General features: G+C 35.9%; 1 protein-coding gene across 19 annotated transcripts in view; it reads right to left on the reverse strand.

Annotated features, from left to right (window-relative positions):
- Positions 1-616: 616 nt before the first annotated feature.
- Positions 617-19,115, reverse strand: part of Ralyl (RALY RNA binding protein like) — a 755,733-nt gene continuing 737,234 nt past the window's right edge. For all 19 annotated transcript variants that reach the window (XM_060385769.1, XM_060385776.1, XM_060385783.1 and 16 more), the window contains one exon: positions 617-1,043. In XM_060385769.1, the coding sequence (XP_060241752.1) occupies positions 1,026-1,043 (18 nt within the window). In that variant the 3' untranslated portion in view covers positions 617-1,025. The remainder of the gene's footprint in view (positions 1,044-19,115) is intronic.

Below are 19,115 nucleotides of genomic sequence, written 5' to 3' on the forward strand. Positions count from 1 at the left end.
GTTGCACTGCTTTTATTATTGGACTTATTTTGACCCCATTATGGAGATGCATAATGTTCATGCTTAATATTAAAACAAATGCAACCCAAAGAAAAAAACACACACCGACTTTGTTTTAAAAGAACCAGTATTTATTAAGAAATTATGTGCTGAATGTGCCTATAGCCTGTGGGGATGGTCTCTCCCATTTCCACTGCACAAGACAATAGCCAAGAGTATTTGGAAAACACAATGCTTAGGACTGGAGGATTGTGAGGGCTTAGAGATGAGATGGAGGGCGTGTGCACTAACTGAAACGTTTGGATCCCAGGACAAGACAATCTTTTTCTTATCAATCTACTTCTCATCTGTGTGAGTACTGAACTGTCCACAGAATCTCAGTCAGACTCAAGTAATAGGTGATGATTGGATCATTTCAGCTCACTAGAGCCAAGCATGCTCACAGGTCAAACCAAAGTCCTTAAACTGTTGCATCACTTCTGAAATAACAGCATTCTTTATTAATAAAATGGTGCTTATAGAGGGCAGAAATATAGCTTTTCAAATAGTTTTCCTACTGGTCTAAGGTTCTTTAAATTATGAATTAAAATTAAATTATAAAAACTGGCATACAGTGTATATTTTTCTTATGACATTGTTGGAAACAAGCTCTAAATGTAGGATTGCAACACCACATGACTGTGTGATCAATGATGACACATGCTAATCATAAAAATAGCTTTTACAAATATACATTTGTGTACAGTGTCTCTCTCATCACTCATTAATGTCTTTTACAATGTAAGACTAAAAAAATAAGCAAAGGAGAAAACACATTTGCAATGTAAACAATAAAACAACAATTATACAGCTCGTAACACAGAAGAAACGGTAGTTTTGAAAGTGAACAATACTGTCCGTATGACTGGGGATTTTATATAAACTGAATCAGAGATGCTGCTGTGCATTGTGAAATCATCTTCCTCATTCCTCCACATGTCACAGTTTCACTTTTCTTCTTTTTCACTATTGGACACTACTTCAGATCACTTTATCTGTAGAAACTAAAAAAGAAAAAGAAAAAATTATTTTAAAAATGCAGGGATTTGTGCTTCATTGTATTTAGCATGTATTTATACAAGTTAGATCTGAAGAGTAAATAAAGAAAAAATTAAAGAAATAACTAAAACTTTAGGGTATATATATTTTAAAAATAATATTTTTGTTAATGCTTTAGGAATTGTATGCATGAATACAATGTAGTGATCATATTCATTCCTTACTTCTCCACTAAGTTCTCCCTGCATGCCCCACCCCATCCCAAACTGAAAAATTACTGCTTATCTACTGATCGGCACAGGACTATTCAACAAAGCATCTAAGACACAAGTTAAAAGAATGTATTAATCAGAGAACATTGATTAGAAGAGATCTACACCCTTCACTGGTCCCACATAGGTAAATGTGCGTTTCATCAAAACCCTATAAGTGCGTGGTACTGAATTATCCTTTGTAATATACAATTTCAAAGACTAGTTTATTGGAATATTACTAATAAATAAGCAACACAAATAACTATACACAAAATAAATTATGTGGAACTTCAGGAATGGCACAACTGGAAAGAAGTGTAATAATTACAGATACATTGTGTTAATCAGTGGTTCATACTGGATATAGATCTGGGATATGTATTTCTAATTTCATACTTGAAGATAAATGTTGCTGTGAAGCTGTTTGTGAGGGCTTATTGAAGCAGCAGTATGTAAACAAAAACAGTAGAGTATTTTTAATGAATCAGGTCAACTAATATTTTAAAGTGTTGAATTAATAACTGATTTGAAATGCCTTCCTAATATGTAACTAGTCTTAATTTTAGGTCATAGTTAATGAGCCAATAAAAAATGTTTTTGTCAACTGATGAGCTGTTCCAAAAGGCCCTTCATATATGGAAAACTAATTTCAAAATATTCTAAATTCTACCAGTTGTACCAAATAACATGTTCTATTTTTACCAAGTTTACAATTTTGTAAAAAAGATATATAAATAAAACCCAAAATTAGACTTACTATTCTCCTACAAACTTCAAAAGTCTCAAACTTTTAGATGAAAAAAAAAATGTGTCAATGATCAAAATCATGAGGTCAAGAGCAAGGCTAAGTATGGCAACTGGTGGTATTGGCTTCCCTGGCTGCGTGCAGAGGCTGGTCTCTGTCTTGCACACAGTCTTCTTTAAACTGAACTCAGTGGACCTGTGTAATAATTTCTCTTTCTCATGCTATTCATTCTTTATGCTGATGACTACATACTGAAAAGGAATGCTAGCCACATGAGATACTGTCCTCCTTAGTAAAAGCATACTTTTAATTATACAAACTTCAACTGTGTAGAAATATTTATTAGACTGTTAATCATGCTGTTAATGCTTTTATATTAAGGAAAAAAGTCTGTAAGTTTGTTCCCTTAAATACTTAATGTAGTGTAATGGTCTTGGGAATATATTATTTAGGATATACATGGAAAATATAACCGAATCGCAAGGTTTAGGTTTTTTTTGTTTGTTTGTTTGTTTTGTTTTTGGTGTGTGTGTGTGTGTGTGTTTTTGTGCATGTACGAGACCTTATTATGGATTTTATGTTGGAAATCTAAGAAAGCTAACTCACAATGAAATGTTTAATACATTAGGTGTGGGGAAAATTTTCATTTCAAAAAATTTATTTTAGAAAACGGACAGTTCTTGTAAGTAGGATACCAAATATGTTAAATTACAAATTATGTTAACAATGTTTGAATGCCAAATCATTAGTCAAGGATTCTTACAAGCGCCTTTTGGAGTTTGATAAATTTCCACTTACTGTAAAAAAATGCCTTAAAATTTTAATTTTTCAACTTCGGCAAATCTTACTGAATTAAGGCTTAACGAGTGTGAAAAAAATCTCACATATATATGTATCTATACATATATGTCAGATTAAAAAATGTGTTTTTATACTTTCTCTTCATTCTTTTTCTTTTCTCCTGTTATTTTTCCTTGCCCAACCTATACTATATACTTCTTAAACACAGTTTAAAATATATTCAGTTGTGTTCATTTAAGTCTAGGATATGCTCCTGTGTAAAGAAAGAATCAAGTTGACTCTAAAGCACAATGTTTTTAACTCATACTTTAAAATTCTATACTATTGTTACTGCAGAGTAAAGGAAGTCGTGTACATAATCTGTAAGTACATATCAAAATAAGCAATTATCATTCTGAAAAAAAATGTCTTAAGCAATAACAACTAGCAGCAGACAACGGCTGCTGTGTGGAAATCAGGCATTGGAGTATTAGAGTCTGGCTGCTAACACCTGCATGCAGAAAGGCTCTAAGGCAGCAGCTGAAATCACTGTAGCCATGCATTTACTTTGGAGTATGCATCAATAATTTTCTTACTACTAATGGAAAATGCTGAAGTTGCTGCTGTAGCTGTGTTTGTAAAGTTTGAAATTATTGTATTTCTCCAGGTTAAGTTCATGACACGACACTGATTTAGAATGAGTGCATGATCCTGCACATTTCAGCAGTGATGGGAAATCTAGTAATTATCTACTTTATTAAAAAGAAAAACACCAGGCTGTAGACTTTTTATTATCTTGCATTATCCTTAGTACAGATTTCTTTATTTACTCCTTTGTTCTTAATTATTAACAATTTTATAAAATGCTGATTTTAGGAAGAAGAGAAAGGATCTTGGAAATAATTTATTAAAATCCTATTCTTCATAGCTATAATACCTATATCTAGTATAAAAACAAGCTTTATTAATTTAACTTAGTGTTGTGATGTTATTATCCATATGGAAACATGACATGAATATAAAGTTCATTATCATCAAAAAACCAAAAATATATTCATATAGATTTCATAGAATTTTTAATGTGGGAAAAGGATTCCTCTTGGCTTCTAAAGTCCTGGGGAGGAGGGAACATTTTAAATGCCTTGATTCAGTCAATTATATTATAATTTTTTTTTTTTTAGAATAAGGTAAAACTAATTGTGCCCTCTTGAATAGTAATTCTGAATAGTAATTCAAGTAATCTGCTTGCTGTGTGGAATGTTGGATGGTTTTAAAATAAATTTGCTTAATTACAAATGTTTTATTAGCCCTCATTTGCTCTTATTTCTGAAAAACAACATAGGAGTCACTAAAAAAGGACTGAATCCTTTTACTTCCAATTGACAAAGATAAAGAAGACAGGCTAAATCACACTGAACGGTTGTTTACTTCTAAACTGCATGCATTCATATAAGTGAAATTAAAGCAGTACAGTAAATGTGGAATAACTATAACTTGATTACAGTTTTACAAAAGAAAATAGTACTCTTAAAGAGGTTTTATGATTTGTCATTTATCAAAAATATTTATCTTTCTAAGTTGAGGTATATAACTGATAAGAAATCAGAGAATTTTGATATCATATATTGTTTATGCATTATCCTTAGAAACAAAATGTTGAATAAATTTAAACAATACTGGAGACATTATAGCCATTTTATAAATACCTTACCAACTCTTCACCTTTCTCAGGCAATTACTTAGGCATTCACTTTTTATGAATAGTATAATTACATTGAGCTTTAATACAACTCCCATTACACATGAGATAAAATTTATCTTATCTTTTTAATAGCATTTACACAATCTATGTTTGTTATTAGTTGAACATATCAGTAAACTCTTGGGACCAAATTTTATTTTTCTCTTTTAGACCCACAAATCACTTCATGTAATTGAATGGAAACCAAGCTGGCAAATATAATTATTGAATGGCCAAAAATGGAGGCACATGAGACATCGTTTAGTTCTTGAACCTGAACAGTCTAGGCTCTTAGTTGATGACCATTGAGGTTGTTAGACAGTACACTAGGAAACATTGGTACAACATAAACAGGGGTAGCCAATTCAAAATGTGCAAATGAGTAGTTTAGTTTGTCTTCTTAGTCTTTAGTTTTAATTTATCAATAAGGGTAAATTATGAAAGTTCTGAAAAGAGGCAGCGGGCTTGTAGGCATCAGTGACATAGTTAAAATTTAACCAATGCTTGTTCAATCAGACAAAGAAAGAGAGTATTGATAATACAAACAGGAGAGTCCTGGGAGGAAACTTGATTGTGGCCACCCAAGAACTGTCTACAAAGTTGTCGTAGTACTAGACATGCTCCTGGTCTGTGACAGCATGCTACTACAGATAGATAGATACATGAACAGCTCAAGCATATTCAACCATAGCCAACTTTGTGTTAAGTCTATGTTCTCCAAGAAAAATATATAACCCTAATGTCTGAATTTTACGAACTGGAAGAGAAGGCTTAGGCCAGAGACCTGGCAGGTTTAGTTATCAGTCTGAAAGCAAAATAAGGAACAAACCTGATTTTTATGCAACTCTGTGCTAGTTTCCACTACTGTGACCACACCCTTGAGTAACATCCACTTAATGCAAGAAAGATTTATCAGCATATCTGTTTCAGTTTTGTGGAATTTGGTACATGGTTGGTTGCATTTGTAGAGTCAACCATTGCTTTTAAGTTTGTAGCAAGGTTGAAGTATCACAGGAGAATGGGATGGTGGAGGATAACTACTACAATCGTGGTAGTTAAGAAGCTGAGATAAAGAGGGGTAGGGACCAATTCTACCTTTTAAAACTATGCCCTAGTGACTGACTACTCCCACCAGACTCCACTTCTTGATCGCTCATTCAACTCTAAACCTATGAATGCATTCCTGAAATCCAATTACCTTTCACAATTATCATTGGCTGGTGAATAGCCTTTAATATATTTGCCTTTTGGGGAAACACATCTTATCAAAATTCTAACACAATTGATTAGCAAATAGCTAATTGTCAGTTGCCTGAGGTATTGATACTTAAGTTTTATGAGTCTGTAAGACTAGCCTCAGACTCTGGACTGTAGAGGAAGGTAATAAAACTGTATACAGATATGCCTGTCTGCTACCTGATCTTGTCTGGGTTTATGAAATTTGCTTTATGCATTTCCAAAACTTAATAAGAAAACATTTATGAACATGTCAATGCATATGGATTTTATTGAAATTAAACCAAAAGAGTGAGAAATTGTATAACTTTATTTTTATGTAGATGAGTGAAATATTAATGTTGAAAGAATTTGGGGGATAAGCCTTCGAAGTTCCTAAAAGCCCTATTCACCCTGACTGCTTTTAGGAATCTTTAGCATTACTTCTGGTCATTAAATCTGCTGAGCATCCTAGAACCCCTGCCCAGAGGTAGTCCATGGCAGCTCAGTCTCCTAGTAATGGGAACAGGGGCTATCTCTGACATGAGCTCAGTGGCTGGCTCTTTGATCACCTCCCCCTTATGGCAGGGCATCCTTACCAGGCCACAGTGGAAGACAATGAAGCCAATCCTCATGAGACCTGATAGGCTAGGGTCAGATGGAAAGGTAGGAGGACCACCCCTATCAGTGGACTAGGGGAAGGTCATGGGTGGAGAAGAGAGAAGGGAGGGGTTGGGAGGGGAGACGAGAGGGGCTACAGCTGGGATACAAAATGAAATCAATTGTAATTAATAAAAAAAATTTAAAAAATTTTCAAGTGATCTTTCAAAACTTAGATTGGTAGATTCTGATTTTCCTGTTCCAGTGCAAAGCCCTGTATTGAGTTTCCTCAACTTTTTCAAAACTTCATCTGGGCATCTCGGTCCTTGCGACCTGCTTCACTTCACTATTAGGAGGTAGTCCTTTGAGGGCCTTTGAACTCCTGCACATCTGCTGAGTGTGCTGTCACCCATCCTGACAGTTCTTTCCCCAAGGCTATGTCTCAGAGTTAGCCATTTAACTGACAGTCTTAAAAAAGTTAGGTACCTCATCTCAGTTTGGCATCATTTATTGCTGAAATATAATTCATCTCTCCCTGGACTTCTTACAACATGCAAAGCAGTTGGATTCCCTAACCTCACCTCCTGTTAGTGTGATGTGCCACACTACATGCAGTATCCACCTAGGCTTCCGTTTTGACTGTGGCTCTTGACTTAAGAAATGAGAGTAACACACTTTCAAAAGTAGTAAAGGTATTTATTTGAGATGTGACTAAATATTACCAGTGTTAATTAAATAAAAAAGGGGTATCGATAAGAAAACAGGAGATTCTAGGAAGGGAACTTGGCTGTGTCTACCCAAGAACTGTCCACAAAGGTGTTATTCTAGCCTGGCCTGTGACAAGCATGTTACTACAGATAGATACATCAGCAAGCATATTCATATAATAATGTAAAGCTATTCATACTGATTTAAATATAATTAGTAAAAGACCGTTATTACTCATGGTATTTTATTACCTCAAGTGTCTCTTGACAGCTGATAGCATCCATCTGATTTTTGCTGGCTAGATAGCTTTAGAGGAGACCCTGCTCATTTGAAGAAAAGCAAAAATCTGCCACATTAACTATAAATACTGGAAGCACTAGTTCCCATGAGACATTAACTGGAATGATTCTTGACAAGCCATGGTCCATGATTCTTTTTTTTTCCGATTTTATTATTATTTTTTTATCAGTTACATTTTATTAACTCTGTATCCCAGCCGTGTCCCGATCCCTCATTCCCTCCCAGTCCCTCCCTCCCTCCCTCATCTCCACCGTGCCCCTTTCCAAGTCCACTGATAGGGGAGACCTCCTCCCCATTCATCTGATCCTGTTTTATCAGGTATCTTCAGGACTGGCTGCAAAGCCCTCCTCTGTGGCCTAACAGGACTGCTCCTCCCTTCGGGGGTGGGGAGACCAAAGAGCCAGTCATTGAGTTCCTGTTAGAAATAGTCCTTGTTCCCCTCACTTAATCTTACCTGGTCCACTGTCTTCAGGGTGTGTTGGCTCATTCACTCTACTGCTTTCAATGTATCTTCATTCCACTTCCTCAGTGTGATAACCCTCCTCAACTACTTATTCTTAACTATACATCTTTACAACTCTAGCCAATTGTCATGTCCAATAACTCATATTCATTCAAGTTTTCATCAAAGAAATGTAAAAGAGACAATGGAGGTTTACATTATGGTGGATCATAAGTAGCCACTTCATTTAATTTTGATAGTCTATAAATCAATATTTTTCTACAACATCATAGAATTTGTCTGTGTAGAATGGCCAACATGCTTTGTTTCCTAAAATTGAAATAAAATATAAAACTATTAACATAATAATAAAAATAAGATAAGAGGAAAAGAATAATAAATTATATTTATTTAATTCCTATAAATATAAAATAAAGTACCAGTGATTTCCATCATTATGCTTCAGTTTAGCTTACCTTATGTGCTTGGCTGTTTGGAATAATATAAAATGATTCATACTGATTTAAATATGATGAATTAATATAGGATTATGATTACAAGTGTTATAGCTTTCCTGGGTAATTGGTTGGCATGTGAAGTACCATGTGATTTTTTTAAAAATATCCATTCAGAATTAATGATATCATTTCATCTATTTAATCACTGTTTTTGATAATGCTAACATTAGCACAGTGATGGTTTTTCTTTTAGATCCACAGAACCTATTTCATTTTTTTAGTACATTTTCTTTAATCAAAATAAAAAAAATTATTTTCTAGTGAAAAGCAAGTAGTGTTTTTCTTTTAGATCCATTATAGTAATGTTTAAGAAAAAATTAAGTGAGGAAAAAATGTACTGATAGATATCTTTTCTACTACAACCCCAGAAATTTGAAGACTCAGTGTGTCAGGGTAACTGAGGAGCTAAGAAATTGCATAAAGTAGTACCTAGGTATGCAGAGCACTTCATAACATCAAGGTGATGGCTGTGTGGCTGTCGTTCCATCTACAAGTGACATGGAATATTTCACCTCACAAGGCAGGTGTCTCTATTTGCAGATCCTTGTGATTAGACAAAAATTGTGATCCACCATCTACATTTTTAAATGCCCAAACAATATTATTCCTGAATCAACAGAGTGTGGGGACAATTCAGAGACTGACAGGAGTTATCAGGAGTAACTATTGAAATGTATAGACATATATAACTGAGGGACTCTCAGTCAGAGCCTATGAAACCATGCCAGATCATACAGCATGGCAGAAGAGAATAAGTTGGAGAACAACTCTAGAGGGTGTCAAGCTGCTTTTAGAATATTAAAATAATAACCAGAAAGGTAAGACTCTCATTCAATTGGTTTTGGCCACCGCATACATGCTGTAGAATAAAACAGGATCCAATCATTAGAAAAACCCTTAAGATGACCTCAAGAGGGTTAAAGCAAGAGCATGAGTAATAGCCTAGGTTTATGGGTGCTTTGGCTATATACTTAGTTCTAAATACAGATCTGCATTGTCTAAAACTTGAGTGAAGGTGTGAGAATGACACATATTCATAACTTTCACGTCTTCAGCATGGGGAAAGTTGTGAAATGCTTGTGTTTTGGGCATGGTTTGAGTGTGTGTCTGAGATTTGAATATTGTGGCAGTGTGCTCAGTGTGCTGTGTGAGCTTTTAGAGTTTTAGGAAGTGAAGCTATCAGAAGGTTCTGAGGATACCCAGCTGAAGGAGTTTGAGGCAGTTTCATGGGAGCCTGAGGTAACTCTTTCATTTATAGTTGTGGAAAGAAAAAGTACACCTCTTTCCCAATTACTTTGGCTACTTGTCTCACCATGTTTTTGTTTATTGTTTTTTTTTGCCATAATGCAAAAGGCTGTACTTTTCCTGTGACATCAGTCACAAGGCCTTTGCTGGATCTAGGTCTGAGCATCTGAGGCCATGCCCTAGAACCTTCATAATTGTGAACTAAATTTCGTTATAATGTTATTCCGTACTGGATATTTCTTAAGAGTATTGGAGAAAGAATAGTATGCTATATAAACATTTTCAAATTTGTTTTAAATTACAACCACTGACGCATATTTCAGTCAATCAATTATTTGATCTTTGCTCAAAATGCAAGTGTCTTGTCTACATTACACCCATGTCAGAGATTCTTATACTTTCCAGTTTGTGGGAAGAAGTCCAATGGGCACAGGTGATCTAAGTGTTCTCATGAGATTAGGAAAAAAAGAGAAGGGGCACAGGGAAAGCATAAGAACCTTGGCAGGACCTGCATCCTGGACTGATGTGCAGGCGTTCTGCAGGGATGTATGCATATTCATGCAAATGAATTCTTGCTGTAGGCTCATTCAAAAGCATTTATTTAAAAAGTTGTTTTAACAGTAAGATCTGGAGAGGACAGGAACTCCACAAGGAGAGCAACAGAACCAAAAAAATCTGAGCACAGGGGTCTTTCCTGAGACTGCTATTCCAACCAAGGACTATGCATGGAGATAACCTAAGACCCCTGCACAGATGTAGCCCATGGCAGTTTAGTATCCAAATGGGTTCCATTGTAATAGGAACAAGGACTATCTTTGACATGAACTGATTGGCCTGCTCTTTAATTACCTCCCCCTGAGGGGGAAGCAGCATTACCAGGCCACAGAAGAAGACAATGCAGCCACTCCTGATGAGACCTAATTGACAAGGATCATAAGGAAGGAAAAGAAGACCTCCCCTATCAGTGGACTTGGGGAGAGGCATGCATGCAGAGGGTGGAGGGGAGGAAGGGAGGAATTGGGATAGGAGGAGGGAGGGAACCATGGTGGGGGATACAAAGTGAGTAAAGTGTAACTAATAAATAAAAATAAAAATAAAAATAAAAATAAAAGGTTGTTTTAAACATTTATCTAAAGTATATCGTGTACAATATAGAACATTTTTAAGCTGAGAAAAGAAATAATAAAATTATCAATTTCAGTGTCAAAGTTTAATTAATTCAGTACTGAAAAGAACTTAATTATATTATTAAATCGTCTGATTTACAAGAACTTGGGAGTTCAGTTATACATACATTAACTCATTAACATATATATATATAGTTTACAAACTACATCTTAATAGTTTATGAAGATTGTGATTGTTGTGTTTGTTGTAGCATCACTAGCCTTCTCATTTGATGAGTAGAACTGATAAATTTTAGTAAATTATCTTTAACAATAATTTTATTGTTGAAATAAGTTGTTTTTATTCCAGGCCAAATGCTAACTAATGCTAAGATTATTAAGAACTTTGAAATTTCACACATAAGTAATTTTTATATATAACAGAAAAATGTGACTTAGAATTGGTTGTGTATATATATATATATATGAGCTTTTCTACAATTCTCATTTAATTAAATGTATTATTTACACCACTCTATAAAAGGATATAGTAAAATAGTTCTAGATTTAATATTGGAAAAAATAAATCTGAGAAAGAATTAAATTAAAGTGCAGAAATGTTTGTTACTGTTTTATTTTATGCCCTTGCTTTTATCTATGTATTTGGGAAGCACTGATTAATTTAAAAAAGTAAGCCCTCTAACTTTGGAATATTTTTAAAATACTCTGAAAATCCAAAATCTGCTGAATATATAGAATCTTGAATAATTCAGAAACAATTTTAGAGTCCTGCAGTACCATAGATGATGGTGATTATTTCCAAAAGGAAATGTAGAAAAAAAAATAAACATATGTGGTAACAATCAAAAAACAGGATTTTCTGCCTTATGACCGTGTCAGGTTCTTTGAAGGTCTACACTTTGAAAAATAACTTTATGAAACTAGTTTTGGACATTAAATGATTTATTTAGATTTTATTTTTTTTATTACACGGGAATCTAGCATTTAGAAATGGTGCTGGTCATGATTATCCTGCTGTGGATCAAAGTAAATAAACCCATGCAACATTTTAGTTCAATATACTGATGAAACAATTAGCTATATGCTGATTTTTTTCCCTTAAAAGGTGTCTGTGGACAAATCTTCGCACTAATGAGAAAACACACTTTTTATTTGAAGGGATGTTTCTTTATCATCAGTTTCTCCATTAAATCTCAGAAAGCTGCTCTTTCCTCTTCATCAAGATTTCCCTGTTTCATCCTAACCTGGATTGTGCTGAGTACAAATGAGGATGGGTTCTACATTTAGCTGGATGTAACTCATACTTGAAGATACAAATTATTCCTAATGCATTCACAGATTCCTAGGCTAATGAGCCAAAACGACACTCACTTGCCCAAAGGATCTACAGCAGTGGTAAAATGAAACCGGCATCAAGTTTAACGATTCTTCCCTTATTTAAGTCTAGGTTAAAGGTCAGGCAGGATGTGGTCTCTGGAATTCTTTCTCGGGGCTTTACAAGTTCAGTTTTGAAAGAGGGGAATGGTAGACATACCTTGCAAAGCAGATTGAGAACCAGGGATCACTCTACTCCACTAGCATAGTGACCAATGACAGCATAGAGAATTAATTTCGGCGTCAGAAAGAATTGGAAATATGACTTACATATAGACGAAAAGATAAGCAACTCTGAGTAAGACTTATTAACCTTCTTATATGTCAATGGGTGACACTTTTTAAAAGTGATTTTCTATTCATTTATTTTTCTTTCTTGCAACTAAGAAATTCATATTTGTTCTTTTCCCTGTTTCTAAAGAATTTCTTACAGTTTTTGAATAATGAAAATGATACAGAGATTTTTTTTTAAGTCCCTTTGATCTTACTTGAGTTTATGCTAACGACTTAGACTGGGGCCTCTAAACAGCCTGAGCATGGAATGGGTCAGCAGAGAGGCTGGAAGCAGACAGCATGTACTAGGCTTCTAGTCAAGGAGGGCTGAGGGTGTAGCTGATCACACTCTGAAAGCTAGTGAAGAATGGACTCATTGAGTCAGGAGGTTCATGTGGTCTAAATCTAATGGGACAGATATTTCCAACTTTAAAACCCACTCAGACTTCATTCTGGGGATAACTCCACCTGGCCTGTCCTTAGTCCCTTTTGCAGTTTAAAGAGTTACCCTAAGTTATACGAGCAAATTATCCAGCAGAAAGTCATTATAGGCCAGAAGTTTGGGTCATAACATAGACTTTGGAGGGTGGGAGCCTCAAAGGACTGGGCCCTACTTTATGTGTTCTGATACTGTATCCAGATTCATGGTGTAAAACAGAATTAGAGTGGTAGGCACTGTAGAGTCAAATGACTACATAGGGAACAGTCATAAACCTGCCCATGTTGTATGTATAAAGTCAGGGACAATACTACGTTTTCTCTAGGCATTCTCATAGCTCTACTAATTTCTGTGAACAAAATAGTAATGCCTAACATTGATTAATTTACTGTAATTGTCTCAATGACTGAACAAATTTGGAAAGTGAAAAGAAAAAAAAACAGTTCTATATCTTTAGGTAAATAAATACCATGTTTCACATAAGAAAACTATTACTAAAATATTAAGAACTAATTTATTTATATAATTTTGTGAAGAATTGTAAGAATGAAAGTTTTAAATAGTAAACATTACTTTAATAGGAAAAAAAAACTAGTTCCCTTTGACACACAGATAACGAGATGCAAATGACTGAAGATGTTCATGTGTCTTTTCTGTAATAAAGAATATTTTATTTATCTTTTCATTTTTAATTTTATTTACAATTTATTTATTATATATCCTGATTGAAGTCCCCTCCCTCAACTCCTCCCAGTCCCACCCTTCCTTCCCCTTCCTTCCTATTCCCTTATCCTAGTCTACTGAAAGGGGGAGTTCTCTTCATTTGCCATCTCTCCATAGCTTATCAAGACTCATCAGAACTACCTCTTCCTCTGTGGACTGGCAAGGCCTTATAGCCAGGGGCAAGTGATCAAAGAGCAGGCAATCAAGTTCTTGACAGAGACAGCCCCTGCTCTCCTTACTCAGAGACCCACATGGAGACTGAGCTGCCAATAGGCTAATGTAAGCAGGGGGTCTAGGTCCTCTCCATGTATAGACTGTATAGTCCTTGGTTGGTGCATCATTCTCTGCAGGAACCCCTGGGCTCAGGTTATTAGCTTTGTTGGTCTCCTTGTGGGACACCTGTCCCCTCCATGTCTATCTATGCCCTCTTCTCCTATAAGACTCCCTATGCTCTGCTCAAAGTTTGGTTGTGAGTCTCAGCCTCTGCTTCTTTCCACTGTTGGGTGGAGCCTTTCAGAGGACCTTTATGGTAAGCTCCCATCCTGTTCCCTCTCTTCCACTGCTTCTGTTGTCTATCCTGTTTGCCATTCTGAATGAGATTTAGGCACCTTCCCGAGAGTCTACCTTGTTACTCACTTTCCTTATGTATGTAGATTTTAGTATGGCTATACTATATTACATGGCTACTATCTGCTCTTAAGTGAGTATATACCATGTGTGTCTTTCTGTTTCACTCAGGATGATTTTTTTCTAGTCCCATCCATTTGCCTGCAAATTTCATAATTTCCCTGGTTTTAATTGCTGAGTAGTAATGTACCACAATTTCTGTATCCATTCCTCAACTGAGGTACATCTGGGTTTTTTTTCCAGATTCTGGCTATTACAAATAAAGCTGTTATGAACATAGTTGAACAAATGTCCTTGTTCAATGGTCAGGCATCTTTTGGGTATAGGCCCAGGAGTAGTACCATTGGATCTTGAGGTAGTGCTATTCCCAATTTTCTGAGAAAGTGCCAGATTGATTTCCAAAGTGGTTGTACAAGTTTACAGAAATGGTGCTGGTTTAACTGGATCTCTACATGTAGGAAAATGCAAACAGACCCATATCTATCACTCTGCGCAAAATTAAAATCCAAGTGGATCAAAGACCTCAACATAAAACCAGATACACTAAATCTGTTGGAAGAAAAAGTGGGGAAGAGCTTCAAACTCATTGGCAGAGGACACAACTTTGTGAGCAGAACACCAACAGCTCAGGCTCTAAGATCAACAATTAATAAATGGAACTTCATGAAACTGAAAAAGCTTCTGTAAAGCAAAAGATACTGTCAACAGAACAAAATGACAGCCTACAGACTGGGAAAAGATCTTCACTAACCCTAAATCTGATATTGGGCTGATATCCAGAATATATAAAGAAGTCAAGAAATTAGACACCAATAAACCAAATAATCTAATTATAAATGGAGTACAGAGCTAAGTAGGGGATTCTCAACAGAAGGAATATCGAATGGGTGGAAAAACACTTAAAGAAATGCTTAACATCCTTAGTCATCAGGAAAATGCAAATCAAAATGACTCTGAGATTCCACCTTACACCAATCAGAATAGCTAAGATCAAAAACTCAAGTGACAACACATGCCGGAGATGATGTGGAGAAAGGAGAACTCATGTGTTTTAAAAACATACATTTTATTTAAAGAAGTCATCGATGTTGTATAAAATTTCTATATTCTTTCTCTCTCTCTGTGTAAGCATATGTATGCATGTATGTATGTATGTATGCATGTATGTATGCTTCTTCCTAGCCTAGCCTTTTCACACAGTACAAATTTCAAATAATTGATGGACACATAATTTGCTTAATTTATATGTAATAATTCACAAGTGTCATGGTGGTTGGTTATTGGGTGGTATTGTAGTAGCTGTATTTGAGGTTCTTATGTTGCCTAAGATTATTTTGTTACTCTGTTAGCTCCTTGTAGCTCATTGTTGTTCCATCAGTATCAAGTTGAAAGGACAGATGTATCTTTGACAACACAGTTTTCTTTTTGACTCTGTATTTATTTTTTAAAACATCCTTACATCCCTCCTGATGCAGTGTAAAAAAAAACATGTTGTGTTCAGAATTCATAAAATTAATTTCATACATCAGCCTTGCTTGCTGTTTGAATATAATTTCAAGTGCCACATTTTTTTTCTTCCAGCCGTGGTAGTGTCTGCATTAGAGTGAATGTAGTTTGGTGCCTCTCAGCCATGGCATTGTGTTAACTACATATAGTCAAGGAGATGGACTTAATATTTTAAAATGTTAAGAAAATCCTCTGGGCTCATGAGATGGTTCAGCAGGTAAAGCACAGAAGCCTGACAAATTGATTTTCATTGCTGGAACCCACATAAAGGTTGAAAGAGAAATCCAACTCTGGAAATTTGTTCTCTGACCTCTACACATGCCCTGTTGTGGCACCGTAACACCTACCCACACATCATACATATTCACAATGACAACTGGAATTTTAAGCTAAGAATACATGGCAAAACTCCAAAATAAACCAAAAGAAAGAAAGAAACTCTGTAATTAGTGCTAACATGGATTATTCTGGAAAACACTATACCGAGTGAAATAAGCCTGGGCCAGAAGTATGAAACCTTCATGTTCTTTTAGTGTGGTGTAATGGCTGGTTTTGTGTCAACTTGACACAAGCTATCACAGAGCCTCAGTTAAGACTCAGTGAAGGAAATGCCTCCAGGAGATCAAGTTCTGAGGCATTCTCTCAATTAGGGATCAGTGGGTGTTGTCACCTCTGGGCTGTTTGGTGCTAGGTTCTAACAGAATGCAGGCTAAGCAAGCCATGGGGAATAAGTCAGCAAGCAGCACTCTCCGTGGCTTCTGCATCAGCCTCTGCCTCCAGGTTGATGCTCTGTTTGAGTTCCTGTCTGACATGCTTTGGTGATGAAAGGTGATGTGGAAATGTGAGCTGAATAAACCCTTTCCTCTCCCAACTTGCTTCTTAGTTAGGGTGTGTTGTTGCAGCAGCAGAATCCCTAACGAAGACAAGTCACAGATATCAAGCAGTGAGACTCCAAAACTGAGAGCAGCTTGGTGATTATTAATGTCTGAAGAGAACCAAGCAAACGCTTGTCAAAGGGTGGAAAGTTCACCTAGAAGGAATATTCTTAGCATGTGGACTTCCAACAGTAAGTCTGTATTTTATTTCAAAAACTGCTTGAGCGGTAAATTTCAGTCTCACCACGAAACTGTTAAGTAGCTGAAGTGATGACTATGTTCATCTTCTTTATTTGCTTGTTTTGCCTTGTTACAAAAGCATTAAGTAAAAGTAATACCAATGGTTTATAGATTTAGCAAAATCATGAATATTAGAAAATTTAAATTGGTTTAATTCGTAAAACAGTAGTGTAGTGATAATATGTAAGGCCACTAGATTTGTTGGCTTCTGCTGAATCTTTATTCCATATTTTATTAAAGACATGATTATGAGCAATTTAGTTGACTTTCTAAAATCAGTCATTTAGTAAACACAAACTCCCTAAAATTATTTCACTCATCATCAGGATGACATAAATAAAATTTCCCACATTGGGAGTTGAAAAAAATTTCCTCTCTTTCTCTGTATTCTTCCATTTTTGTACTGAGAAATAGACTCAGAGCTTTTACATGCTCTATTCCTGAGCTATATTCCTACTCCTTGTAGGTTTGTGCTTTGTTTCTACTATTTTTCTTTTTTATTATCATTTATTACAATTTATTCAATTTCTGTCCCGGCTGTGGCCCCCTCCCTAGTCTCCTCCCAATCCCACTCCCTCTTCTTCTCCTATACCCTTCCCCTAGTCCACTGATAGGGCAGGTCCTCCTCCCTTTCCATCTGACCCTAGCCTATCAGGTCTCATCAGGACTGGATTCATTCTCTTCCTCAGTGACCTGGTAAGGCTGCACTTCCCTCAGGTGGAGGTGATCAAAGAGCCAGCCACTGAGTTCATGTCAGAGACAGTCCCTGCTCACCTTTACTAGGGAATCCACATGGAGATTGAGCTGCCTATGGGCTACATCTAAGCAACAGGTCTAGGCAAATTGCCATGCATGGTCCTTGGTTGGAGTATCTATCTCTGCATACTCCTAAAGAAGCAGAGGCTGAAACTCATAGCCAAACTTAGTTTATACTTTTTACCTTGATACAAGGTCTCAGAATGTTGCCCAAGCTCGCTCTCAACTTCTGATCTTCCTTGCTTGAGCTCTTGAGTAAAGGGGATGATAGGCCTATGACACCAGGTGTCAGTTCATTATTTAAGCCAGTCAATATGGTCTTTGTACAGAACTATTCTAAAGATGGAGGCGCTTAGGAAAGGACCTTAGGCAGAGTTAGCTTGAGGTACAACATGACTCCAGCATTTGGACATTAATGAGGCAGAAACATAGCTTTGACTGTCTGAGTAATCCTTGGTGATGAGGGTATACAGTGCAGTGTAGGAGCATAAGCGGGCTTCTCTGTGCTGTGAATTTTTCTTGCAGACAAACTCTGTGTGAAGACATACCTTTTAGGATTTAACTTCTAGAACATGGAAAGATTTCTTAAAGGTCAAAACCATTAGCATGATAAATCTCCTTTCCATGGTGATATTATCTTGTGACATGAATAAAACTAGGAGAAAGCAACACAGTTTCTCTTCTTCATATATTTCTGAATTAATGAAATGTTTCAAATCTGTTCTCATTTCTTCTGCCAGGGATGATTAGATTAGAGTACTTCAGCAGGTATGATATTAGTTTCCATCAGAAATACTATTGTTAATGACCTTTTTAGTCTGCTCAACTAGAAATATCTTGCCCCGATAATTATCAAGTGAATGAGCCTTTGGCTCATTTGTTTTCGTTATTATTATTATTATTATTATTATTATGGTTTTTTGAGACATGGTTTCTCTGTGTAGCCTTTGCTATCCTGGCCTCTCTTTTAGATCAGACTGGCCTTGAACTCATAGAGATCTGCCTGCTTCTACCTCCCAGAGTGCTGGGATTACAGGCATGTGCCACCAGAGCTGGCTTAAGCCTTTTAAACATATATTATCTTTAATATGATTTAGATAGCCAGGGAAAAAAATAGTAAGCTCCTCCTATCTGTTACTCTGTGTGAAGTGAATCATCCACATTTGGGAGGTTTTAAAAACTTGATAAATATATTGATTTGGCAGACAAAATGACTTTGGAAAAGCAGTTAAAGTTCAGCATTTATAAGTAACTAACTTTCCCTGAAATGTCTATTTTTCTAATGCCTAGATAGAATGTTGAAAAATTAGGTATGTAATTTGAATATACTTTATGTAAAGTGTTATAAGAATGAATTGCTTGATACACCAAGAAAGAGCTTCTGGTATTTCCATATAGGACAAATTACTTGTAGTTTATTGTGGATTTAAGATAAAATAAAAAGTATTTACTAAGTGTCATTACAGATGTAATATTATAAGGACTGTTGTGAGAAAAGCACTGCTATTGTGGAGATCTGGAGTAAGATAAACCGAGATAAATTCTAGGGCTCTTTTGTGCCACAGTGACTATCCAACAGGACCACACTG

This window comes from Meriones unguiculatus, chromosome 6 (assembly GCF_030254825.1).
Source record: "Meriones unguiculatus strain TT.TT164.6M chromosome 6, Bangor_MerUng_6.1, whole genome shotgun sequence".
Taxonomy (NCBI): Eukaryota; Metazoa; Chordata; class Mammalia; order Rodentia; family Muridae; genus Meriones; species Meriones unguiculatus.